The sequence below is a fragment of the Camellia sinensis genome, chromosome 11 (assembly GCF_055761805.1).
Source record: "Camellia sinensis isolate YWXY chromosome 11, ASM5576180v1, whole genome shotgun sequence".
NCBI classification, from domain to species: domain Eukaryota; kingdom Viridiplantae; phylum Streptophyta; class Magnoliopsida; order Ericales; family Theaceae; genus Camellia; species Camellia sinensis.
The window spans coordinates 170,889,648-170,901,967 of NC_138971.1; the positions used below are offsets into that span (position 1 = coordinate 170,889,648).

The window sequence follows — 12,320 nt, forward strand, 5'->3', positions numbered from 1 at the left end:
ATTGTCATTTCATCTCTTGTCTCGCCAGATGTAAAGATTTATTAAGAGGCAACTATCCTATTTTCATTATAGGTTATACTTTCATCATCAAAAATCAAAAATCAAAAAAAAAAAAGGACAGAAGATTTATGTAAGCTCAAAGCTCAACAAAACAATATACAAAGGGCGATTAAAGAGGCATGTTTTGTGCCTTATATTGCATGCATTTGTATGGACGAATAATGCATTTGATGCGAAAGAATTGGAGAATAAAAACACCAACATCCACATCTCTAAATTTGAAAGTTTGGTTGAAAATACTTTAACATAATAGTATCATGAAAATTTGTAAGAATTATTTGTTGGATAAATTTTACTTTGTACCCGTTAAGTTTAAACATTTTCTCTTTGGCAACAAAATGTTTTTTTTTTTTGTTTTCACCACTTGGTCTCCAATGTTTCCTAGTTTGCTCTGAAAAACCTATGTCCATCAAAATTGCTACTTTGGCAGCTACATGGTATCACATGACATAATAATACATTATTATACAAATTTAGATATAGATCCAACCCAAAACCAACCTACTAATGTTTGGGCCAACTGTTGACACAACATAGTGACAAGGAAAGAAATGGTAGGATCCTGACAACAAATGTGAAGATAACAGAAACTTTGACACCATAAGCATTGACCAAAATATATGCACTATTAATTTGGGTAGAAAGCAATTACATGTTCTTAACTCATTGTGCATGCATGTCCTTTCTTCCTTTCCCTCTTTCTCCTTATTTGTTTGTTTTCCATCTTGCCGTCATTTTGTTTTCATTTCTTGCTTGCATAATTTTACATCATAAAACCACCCAACTTTCAAATGCATTTGGTCAATCAGTCAAGTGTGACAAAGTGGAAGTCTCAAGTTCTTGCTCTCTTTCAATGGGCACACTTCTCGATGGTGGACCAAACATACTCAATACCACCTACAATCCACAAACACAAACCTATATATGGTTAGTAGTCCAATATTTTGCATTACAGAATGGTCATTTACATGACAGGGCACATATGTGGTGGAAAATGCCACTTGAAGCCCCATGTGATCATGTACTTTTATTTAAGGAAAATCTTCTATCACATTAGTCAGAGGGATGGATCATTATACCACAAAAACCTCTAAACTGACAAGCAAACAAAACTGAAAGTCAGAGGGATGGATCATTATACCACAAAAATCTCTGATTTTGCGAAATAAAGGACAATGACTCCGACTAGCTTTGTGAGTGTAATTCCACTGCAAAACACAAAACAGGAAAGAAAAATGAAGAAAAAGCAGTAGTCAAATAACAATGTCGTGATAAATCAACTCCAAGCCCATCCACCATGCACCAGCACACCACGATAGAAGCTAGAGAAAGGTTCCAAATGTAATTCCCAATACTGGTGAGGGGAAAAAAAAAGGAAATTTGACTGCTGTAGCTTTTGTCTATTTTCCGTAACGTGGAAAATTAGGAAGTGTTTGTCCATACCAAACTCATAAATTTGCAAGTTGCAACCAAGTTACTGAGGGCTATGTTCATAAACAGTTGTGTGGACAGGAAACAAGAACAAAAATGACTCCGGGACAAATAGTTAGCAAGAAGATTCTCCAACAATGCTAAAGACGAATAGTTTAATTTCTGTAGGCATGGTGGTCATTCGGTATCAGCTATGTTAGGGAAACCAGTTTTTGTTTCCGCAAAGTAAGACCCAGGATGAAAAATTTTAGCTTTAAGTATGAAACTTGATGCAGGTGGAATGAATTTACTCTTCCTAAACAACAGAAAAATCAACCACATGCAGTTAATAGGCAGCCATGTTGCCATCCCTAGCCAAAAGTTCACATTAGTTAAACTTAAAATACACTTAACGGATTGTCCTTCAAATTTACAAGGATTAATCCCAAAGACAATGGAATAATACAGGTAAGAGAACTCTAGCACCTCAGAAGAACATGTTGGGGTAGTGTGGGATCCTAAGAAGTACTGGACACTACAACTCGACCGTGGATCAAGGGTACTTTAGAGTAAGGGTATGCTGGTATTTCCGCACTTGTGACATGTTGCCATAATTTTTATGTATTTATAGTTAAGGGGGAACAACTCTCTTCCTCTCTCTCTCTCTCTCTATATATATATATATATCTATATATATCTTGTAAAATTTCTGATCATAGTAAAAACCGAAACAACTGTGGATGTAGCCCTTATTTGGGGTGAACCACGTAAATTTTTGTGTTCTTATGTGCTTGATTAGATTCTTGCTTTTATTCCTGTTTGTGTCCTGTGTCTCACCGATCCTAGTTAGGTATATCAATTCCTAACACAACATATTTATGCATTTTATCAGTCTAACTTCTACATTCTGCAAATAACACAACACATATTTATGCATTTTATCAGTCTAACTTCTGCATTCTGCATTTCTGTCAGATATACTCGCATCTGACTTTCATATTATCACTTTTCAGCTAAGTATTGCTCAGAAATTTCAACATGCTTACAGAACGTCTCTCACATATCAAGGTAATTAATAGTAATAAACCTGAAGACAGAAGATCCCATCGTACGCAGAGCCTCCTTTGTTCGTTGGCTCCTATCTCCATGGCTTACCTGTGTTAAGAGCAGAAATGTTGTCAACAGAACAATTGGTTTTCCTAGCAAGTCCTGTTGAATTGGCTCTACGCCAAACAACAGCTACTGCCTCCTTCAATAAGACAAGAAGTAATCACTACTACAAATCCTTGAAACAAAATAAAAAGTGCAATTGAATACTGACAGAGAAGGCATTTCATATGTGCACACAGAACTCAACAGCAATCCCTATTGACGTTATGAGGTTCACCATAGAAACAGCATTCAGTTGGATATCCAGAATTGCCATCACACCCTGCAGAGTTTTTAACAAGAAAATTTCGGTTTCACTTTTTTTCTTTGGACAAATTGTGTAGCCAATATATAAGTCATACTAAACGATGAACAATTAATATGAACTAAATACATAACAAGAATGTTATAAATGTTTTAGAAGAAGCGCAATATATGTTTTGTCAAGAGAGAAGATTTACCAAAAGATCCACAGCAATCATGGCCAGGACAAGAACAATGATAGCTGAACTCCATAAACTGCATTTAACAGGCAAGGAAAAATAATAGAAGTAAAGATTATTAAATTCAACAAAGAAAATATTAACCATCCAAGAGGAATTTTTTTATCTCTCACGAAGGCAGAAATATGGCTCAACACTGAACTAAGGGCTAGAAGAGAAAGCAAACCTGGAGGTGATAACTAGGCAAACAAGAAATGCAGCACCTATCAAATCAAGAAATTAGATAGTCAATAATTGCTCAAAATAATGCTTCCAATGGCATGAAACGAAACAAATACATAATATATTGTTAAATGATGTTAGTCACAATTAGAAGGTAATAAAATACATGTGTATCTCTAACATCTGGAATTAGATAAATGAACAGAAAATCCCGGCAAAAAATAGCACCTTCAATCAGAATACTAGCTACACATTCTGAAGTCCTAAGACTTGCGTACAAACGAACAAAATTTTCAATTATGTTTCACAGAAGAAATAAATATTGCCTTTACTAATGGAGGCTTCTAACCACCACAAAGATGACTTGATCATATCATACAGAACAACTTGAAAGCAGCATGAAACAACAATTCAAGCAGAGATAGCAGTAAAATGAAAGAATTTAATGGAATTACTAGCAACCACCAGGACAATAACATCACATAATTGGAAACTCCAATCTTTGTCACACGGAGTGAAAGGGCTCTGCAAATGTACATCATTGTAGTGTAGAGTTTGAATACCAACCAAGTGCTATAGCGATGTTGATCACAGCTGTCTCCCATATATCCAGATATTGTTCAAAAAAAATATAGAACACCGAATACAGAAAGATCTCGATTTGCATCAGGTAAGTACAGGCAATGCGTTAAAGACACAACTTCATGACAAGAGCATAGGCTTAGAATAAGATGTAAAAGACCTGAACATACTGTCTGCCTATGTCAGATTCCATATCCCAAGTAAAAAAGAAGAAAAAACTATTGATAAGAGTTCAAGGGAGTAGACTCAAAGCAAAAGACAATTTTTTGGGGGGATAAAGGTTTGGAAGGGGCCTCACTAAGCTTCAATAAAGTGAGCATACGCCACACACCAGAAAAAGAAATATTGTTTAGACACATAAATTGCTTCATGCATACAGCCTCAGCCCCAGCCCCAAGTCATTTGAAAAATCAATTACTATAATCTTGAGGGTTGATTGTTTATTTACTCTTCTCCTTGGCACTACCACTTAAATTGAATGTGTCAATAATACCATAAAGAATATCTAACCGACTAGGCCATGAATGGAAATGCAATAAAGAATTATCTAAATGATCAGGCCATGAATGGGTCAACCAAATGCATGGTGCAAGGGTACACTTCCAAATAACTTGTGTGAATATATTGAATAAAAATGGAAAGAATTCATCACCATTGTGAGCCTTCAAGCATAAAAAGAAAAATAAAGTACTTGCATTGCAGATAACTCCAAACAAGAATGAAAGAAGGGAACATTGATTTCAGAAGATAAGAAGAGCTCAAATTATTAGACAGCGAAATTGCCAATGCAACAAGAGATGAACAAGAGAAATTGTTCATAAATTACACATTTTATTAGAAGTTACGAGGACTTCCTACAAACAACTTATTTTGTTACATTTTGGAATATTAGCCCACTTGCATAACTAACTGACCAGGAAAATGCAATTAATGTTGCATCATAAGTGAGCCGGAATTATTCTTCAAAAAATGTCTTACGTGAGTTATGGCATTAATTGGTTACTGTCTCAAGAATGGATCTCAATCAAAACCTGACTTGTAAGAGAATAATACAAATTGTCTCTATGCAGTGTATAATTGATGAAGCTTTAACCACAACTGAATAAATAACATGAGCAAACACCTAGTCTAGAATCTTGTTTGACATGTATTTCCAGAAACTCAGTTAAAGATTAATCATAGTCAAGGAATTGATTGAAAGTCTCAAATAATTTGCTTAGAATACTTTTGATACTAAGGATAGACTGCACACAAGGGAAGAGAAAAACCAAAGAAATGAGAAGCACTTCCGATATGAAAAACCAATACAGTCCAACAAATAAATTAACATCTTTGGCAAGTGTAGATTTGTCACTTTCTATGTTCTGTAGACATATAATTGCAGATGGTCTATATCTCATAGAGGAAAAGAACACCCATAACTTTATACATTTGTCAAATAAGTACTTTCACTGAAAGCCAATACCCCAAACCATATTCATATGCAACTATAACAGCAAAAGAATATTCCAGGACAAAACTGCAAGTTAAATTTGTGAACCTTCAAAGAATCAGAAACCCTTGAGCTAAACTCTCGTGCAGCATGCATTGAATTAACAAAATCATCCTGTAGAAAAGGACAAGCAGATCAGGAGGAATATTCTCTGAGTGAAGTTAAGCAAAGTAGCAGAAGTATCAATCCACTAAAAAGATCCTTCTGTACCTGTTTCCTTAGTGGTGTGTGGTAAGTACGAAACTCAGAGGCTCGTATAACACCACTCTCATAACCTGACAGCAGGGTAAAAGCTGTTAATAATTCATTTGATAATACAAGCCAAAGGGAAGTTCTGATATATTTCAGCACTACATCATAGTACATTTCTTTGGATTGATTACATTACGACAAGATATATATGTGTAAGCAGCAGAACAGACCATTCAGATCCACACTGCTTGTGTAAGCCCCATGGCCACCCTTTGCACAGTCAGCAGAGGGCAGTGCATTGAGGAACCATGGCAGCTTCTCCTTGAACTGAGCTGTAGATGGACGACCATTATCCAGATCCGAGTGAAGGAAGCACTGGAACAATTGCACAATGTTAGTTTTAGATAACTCCTTTTGCATTTCATAAGTTGTAAGTTGTAAATTAATTACAAGATAGCCCACCCATAAGTACATTCAGCCCTACAAAGTACAAAGTACTGACAGAAGGACACTGGGATGTGTTTTCAAATACATAAAGCAGTGGGATCTTACAGTTGTACAATCCTTGCAAACGCCATCAAAGTCACAAGAATCTTCATCAGGTGAACAATAAGAAGGCTAAAGAAAGAAAAATGGCCAAGTCTGTTATCGGATGATGCATCATACTTGAGTAACGACAAACAAAGGTCATTTTACATTTGAAAACATTCAAAACCATCAAATCAAGGATTCACAATATCAAAATGAACGCCATACCAGCTGGTTCTTTAAGAAATATAACACATTAACATCTCAAAAATCATTCAAAATTGTAGCTTTTTTCTTCTTTTATTTTTTTCCCCCTTTCAAAAATACAAGATACAATAAACTATTGGACCATACATTAATATGGATGATACTTGAGACAGACAGAGAGAGAGGGCATATTAATAAAAACTTTAATTAACAATTAAGGACTTCGACTAAGAAAAGAAAAAACAGTGAGCATTTCCAGACATCGATCTAGACAGCAACCATTCCCACTAATTATCCATATGAAAAGCATGGTATATCACCAACCTGGTCATCAGGGGGACAATAACTGCCATCTACAAATTTCCAACAGCAACCAAAAGCCTCGGGTGACATCCATACAAGAAAGTCATCAAGCCACGAGGCAGCTGGCTTAGCAATGTGGGCTGATTCAGGCATTAAAGATGCCCCCGAAATCTGCAGAAGACAGAAATAAAAATAAATTGTCCCAATAACTGATTGTATTGCTGAAAGATGAATGTAAAAGAAACTATTTACAGTTGCTGACTGACCCTCAAGAAAGGCTAGTGGAAATTACCCTTTAGAGAAGGAGATATAATGTGTACACAAGTAAACTATTTACAGTCATCAATCTCTTATATGATATTTACCACACACAAAAAATAAAAATAAAAGAACAAAAGTAAAAAAAACTACAGACTTCGTAGTGGAAACACAGAACCAATGATTTTCCTTTCTTCATAATTTTCTAACATTTCAAAAAAAAAAAGTGAGCATTTTGCATGCATTGAAACCATTTTCTGATGCATGTTGTCACGTCAACAAACATACCATACACTTGTTAATAGTAGGAAGTCTCTTATACAACATACGTTAACACTATATGCACCAAAATAAGAAAGAAAAATTTGAAGTATTGTATCATTGCACTATCGATGAGATATTATAAAAGAGGAAAAAAACCCTCATGGAATTTCAAATATGCTGAATGTTGATGCCAGTGCAATAGTGGCTAACACTAATTCTGGTACTTGGAGACTTTTTGAAAACTGCATAATGATCTTCATTTTGGTGTTCCACTTTAAAAATGCATTCAGATGCAAGCTTATGCTTCTTTATTCCCAACCCAACCATATTGTCTCTTGCCAATCTTATCCATCACTAGAGCCCAGAAAAACACTAGACCTAGGATTACCCCCAAAGGAAGCCTCAAATACTTCAAGGGTAAAGACTCAATGAGACAACCATACCAGCAAACCAATCCCTATAAACTTTCTTTGCGGAAATTAATCCTCACAATGGTACTTTTGTCCAAATTCTCCTTAAGCCCCGTAACCAACTCAAACACTCTTAACAAGGAAGGCAAATAAACCATTTTAACTTCCTCACCAAAAGATAATGTTATCATCTGAAAACTAAAAGTGGAACATGGAAACATTATCCCTACATATCAAAAAGCCATCCACCAAACCCACCTTTTGCCTATCAACCAATCAGTTCAAAGCATCAACCACTAATGTAAAAATAAATAGGGATACGGTAACCCCTTGTCTAAGCCCCTAGTGGCTCTAAACAAATCCCCACTTCCATTAACTACTACTGAAAGATTCGAAGAAGAAAGAAAGTCCCTGATCCATTTCCTCCACCTATCTCCAATCTCTTTCTTCTCCATTGAAAAATCTAAAAACCCACAACTTTTAAAGAGGGAGGGCCACTAACAATGTGCATGAATATGAAGAAATTATGGTTCTGTGAGGAAAAAGTGATATGCCTATCTTGTCGTGCAAATAGTGATGTCAAAAGTATGTTACATTGAATTACGTGTCGAGCTAACAAGAAAAGAACAAGTTATATCAAATGTTGCTACACCATGAGTTTTGCAAAAAGTTTGCAAGACATCATAGGAAAAAAGGAAGCAAATAATAGAAAAATATAATGATACAGACATAAGCATGTTCCAGAATAGGGTTCAGATTCAGAAGATACAGTTCAAAGAACGACAAAATTTGTTTCAATCTTGCAACTTCTCCAAGACCCAGGCTATTCCACTTCCAACATAAATCATGTTATATGTTGGATAAAATCATATGCACATCTAGGCATGTTAAGTAATACCTGAGATATCGAAGCAAAAATGTGAATATGACCTATTATATTACCTCACTCAAAAGAGAATTTGCATCACACTGGCTGATAGAACATAACTGGTTCGTATGTCTTGATTCTGAACTATAGAAAACAGTCATTCACAAGTAGATCAGACAACTGTGTGATACCTAAACTTGTATAGATTGCATAGGAAAGAGACAACATTTAATATCCATCACCAATTGTAACAGTCAGAAAATCAGCTTGATACTTTCTTTGCATTAAGTCTCACTCAATGCTTAAGAGAGGGTAACCCTTATCAACTACTAAAATATGTGTTGCCTACATCACATTTTGCAAGACATGTTTATTTTTATTTTTCTTTTTTTCCTTTTTTTAACAAAACAATTATGCACCACATGGTTAAGGTTGTGTCTCATGCAAAACCATGTAACATTCCGGTGAAACAAAATGGATGTTTCCATTAGCCTGAAGTAGAAGAATCCCACTTCAAATAATATTGGACTGCATCAATCAAGAAGAAATAGAGTTCGACTTCCAGTCTGTGTATAAAATTAGTATCCATGTATTGAACCTCAGATCTCCACATTATAGAAAGTGGAATGGCTCCAATAAAGGAAGGTTAACAAACAATAAAATATACTTGAACAGATCCTACCAATCCTTGCGATAATTATATCAAGCAGGGTCTGAGCCTAAACACTATCATATATCATGTTCTACCTGGAGAAAGAAAATAAACAATAAATAAAAGGAACCAAAAAATGGTTGCAATTCTCACCATAAATTTCCATCTGTAAATGCAAATCTTCAGCCCTCTTTGCTTTTTGGGAATTAGATACTCTCATAAGTAGACCATGGGACTATATATTAGTTAACACAACTTTGTTTAATAAGGCAGGGCAGTTAATAAGTAACGAAAAATAATTTTGGACTCTAAAAGAGGGGTGGAAACTATTCCAGTCCCTCCTTGACATATTACTTGCCTTCCCTTCTGAAGTGTCTCTGTCCCACGAAGAGGCTTTGGTTTGTTTTCTTTATCCCTTGTTCTTTCAAAAAATGGTGAAGGCAGAAAGAGGCCTTTGTGTGTTACATGCATGTATTCCAAAAGTCTAGTTAAAATCATATCTGACTGAATCATCTAAAAAACAGGCAAACGTTACCCATTTATGATATGAATCTGAGCAAGGAATCCCTTGGCAAACGTTACCCGTTTATGATATTCACACCAATTAGCTTATATTATTTTACTATAAATTTTCTTTTACACATTACTTAGTTAAAATAAGTGTTTGTTTTATTTGTCTAGATTTTTTACTTTACATGTATCTAATAAAAAATTGGATATGCCAAACTTTAAAAAATATATATTTATTAATAAAAACTTAACAAAGTAATTTTGTAACTTACAAGCAAAGAATTTTTTTTTATATAGAAAAATTTACAATGTCAAAATAAAAATAAAAACCTCGTTTAGATTTTTCGCTTTGGGTACAAAAATAAGAAAAAAAATAGTGGATATACAATGCCAAAGCAAAGTGAAAGCAATTAAAGGAATGTGAATATGACTAAGAACCGATGTTAATTTTGAATGAGAACAAATATCAGATATTCATTCTTTACGGTTACGGTTTTGAAATCAAAGCCCCAATGGCACAACTATCTTGGGTGGCTATAGATATTAATTTTGACTAATGAAAAAAATTAATAACAGATATTCAATAAGGGTTAGGGTTTTGAAATCAGAGCACCAATGGCACATTTAGATGAAGCTTAGAGTTAGCAACAAACCTGAACTATGAAAAAGAGTTCTCGGAAAAATTCGATTCGACGGAAGGGAAGGGAAAAGACGATGACTAGGTCTTTGCTCACAAACCCATGTTGGAGACGTCCAAAGAGTGAGAGCTTGTGAAGAAGATGTCGACATGGCTGAAGCCCGGATCGCTAACGAGGCTGGTGGTCCTCGGAAGCTTCGGCTATGGCGGAAGAGAAGAGGGAGGAGAAGAGCCAACAAGAGGGCCAAACACGACTAATTCAATTTTGTTCCCCCCTTGTAACTAGCTACACCGGTTGCCTATTTGAGAGTTAAATTATTTAAATAATTTAGTTGTGACCTGATTATGAGATAATATGGTATAAATAAATAACTGAATATAACTAAGTTATGAGTAATATGATAGCGGTTATGACTAATATGGTATTGATTATGACATAAAATCATATAAGTTCATAACTAAATGTATGGTACATCTAAATGTACCATAGCATCACCCATAAGATATATACTAATTAGCTCACTTCTCGTAGTTTTAACATTGAAGTTCGTATATTTTGAATGCTCGTCCTACAAAAAATGATATGTCCTCTCTACAAAAAAAGTGCTAATATATTGCATGATATAAATTTAACGTTGGGTGGTGTGGATTACAATCAAAATGTATCTAGTTTATACATTTCATTTTCTGAGTGCTTTTCTTGATGTGTAGCGGTAGCGTACCCTCATATAAAGACCAAAAAAGTTACCCTTATAGTAGCTGAAATATAGCTCTTTCAAAATATTGTTTATGTTGAATTAGAGAACTGAATTTGAAAAAAAAAAAAAAAAAATTTGCCAATATCAGCATTCAAACATAAATTGCAATTTCTGATCACAAAACCCATGTACTAATCCCACATAATGTTCAAATCAAACAAATCAATAACTCTCCAAATCACCAAAACTCTCACATTTCATGAAATTATCCACAACAACAAAAAAAAAAAAAAAATTGCCCTTCTATTAACACTAATTTCTTACATGGATGATCTACTAGGCAAGCATTAAAAGATGAACGGTCTATTCAACAAATCCTACCTTATCTGTGTCCACTATCAATGCAAATCAGCAATTTTATTTTAATTTATTTTCAACACAATAACACAATAGAATGAAATGTCTCAGCTTACTTTGCAATTTTAGAAATGTTCTACACACACACACCCGTACACACACACTCAGAGAGAGAGAGTTAAGGAAATGAAGATGGAACGAAAATGTCAATACTTTCCATTTGACACCCCAATTTTGTATGGAAAAAAGAACCTACCAAAGCAAGAATATGGAAAAAAATGAACTACCTTTCATGATAAAAGCCACTCCCTACATCTCTACATCTCTGTCTTCCTTCTGTCTTTTTTCCCAAGAACTACATCTCTGTCTTCTGTCCTTTTTCCGAAGAATTACAATGGCTCAGCAAGTTGTTTTTTCTCAACAACCACCATGATCCATTATTAAAAAACCCTCAAAATTTTCTCGGTTTCTTCTATCCATTTTTGGCAGCTACGGCGGGAAGTCGGTGGAGAAGGCATTAGTTGAGGATGAAAAAGATGGGAATACAGATTATTATTATTCTTTTTCTTCCTCCGGCTTGGACTCGGATTCAGCTTGTTCTTCAAACGAAAAGGGCAGTAAAAATGGAAAATTGCAAAATGAGTTTCAGAAGGTGACAGATGACATTAAGCAAGAACTTCAAGTGGCTGATTTGAAAAGGGAGTTGACAGAAACTACTGAAGAGAAGAAAGCAGAAAAGATGATCAGTGATTTAAAGATGGAAGCTGAGACGTTGAATGGTGAGAATTCAAAGCTTTTACAAGAACTTGTCACCGAATGTAGCCAGCTGAGGGAGAAATTGGGTGAGAGAAAAAGAGAACTTGCGAGTCACACCGAGATGCATGAGATCCATAAGAGTGAAACATCAGCTCGAATGAGGGGTTTAGAACTTGAGCTGGATTCTCTGCGTACCCAGAAAGGAGATGAAGTGAAGTTACTGATGGAGAATCTCAGCACGATTGAGAAAAACTACGGCTACTTTGAGAGCCGTGTTCATGAAATTCTGAACGCGTTTCAAGGTGCAAAGAACAGAGTCAGA

General features: G+C 35.1%; 1 protein-coding gene across 5 annotated transcripts; it reads right to left on the minus strand.

Moving 5' to 3' along the window:
- Positions 1–469: 469 nt before the first annotated feature.
- Positions 470–11,669, minus strand: LOC114297750 (uncharacterized). 5 transcript variants are annotated; one of them, XM_082896130.1, is made up of 13 exons: positions 11,530–11,668; positions 8,463–8,532; positions 6,610–6,759; positions 6,103–6,168; positions 5,781–5,925; positions 5,569–5,633; positions 5,407–5,472; positions 3,289–3,325; positions 3,081–3,138; positions 2,792–2,902; positions 2,558–2,625; positions 1,202–1,268; positions 470–957 (listed from the first exon to the last, which is right to left on the minus strand). In XM_082896130.1, the coding sequence occupies exons 3-8, from the start codon at positions 6,739–6,741 to the stop codon at positions 3,302–3,304; spliced, it is 498 nt and encodes a 165-aa protein (XP_082752256.1). In that variant the 5' UTR covers positions 6,742–6,759; positions 8,463–8,532; positions 11,530–11,668; the 3' UTR covers positions 470–957; positions 1,202–1,268; positions 2,558–2,625; positions 2,792–2,902; positions 3,081–3,138; positions 3,289–3,301. The 5 variants fall into 5 exon arrangements, with proteins under 5 accessions (XP_082752256.1, XP_082752255.1, XP_082752254.1 ...); XM_082896129.1 differs by lacking the exon at positions 11,530–11,668 and adding an exon at positions 9,194–9,325; XM_082896128.1 differs by lacking the exon at positions 8,463–8,532 and having other exon boundaries at positions 11,530–11,669.
- Between the last annotated feature and the right edge of the window lie 651 nt (positions 11,670–12,320).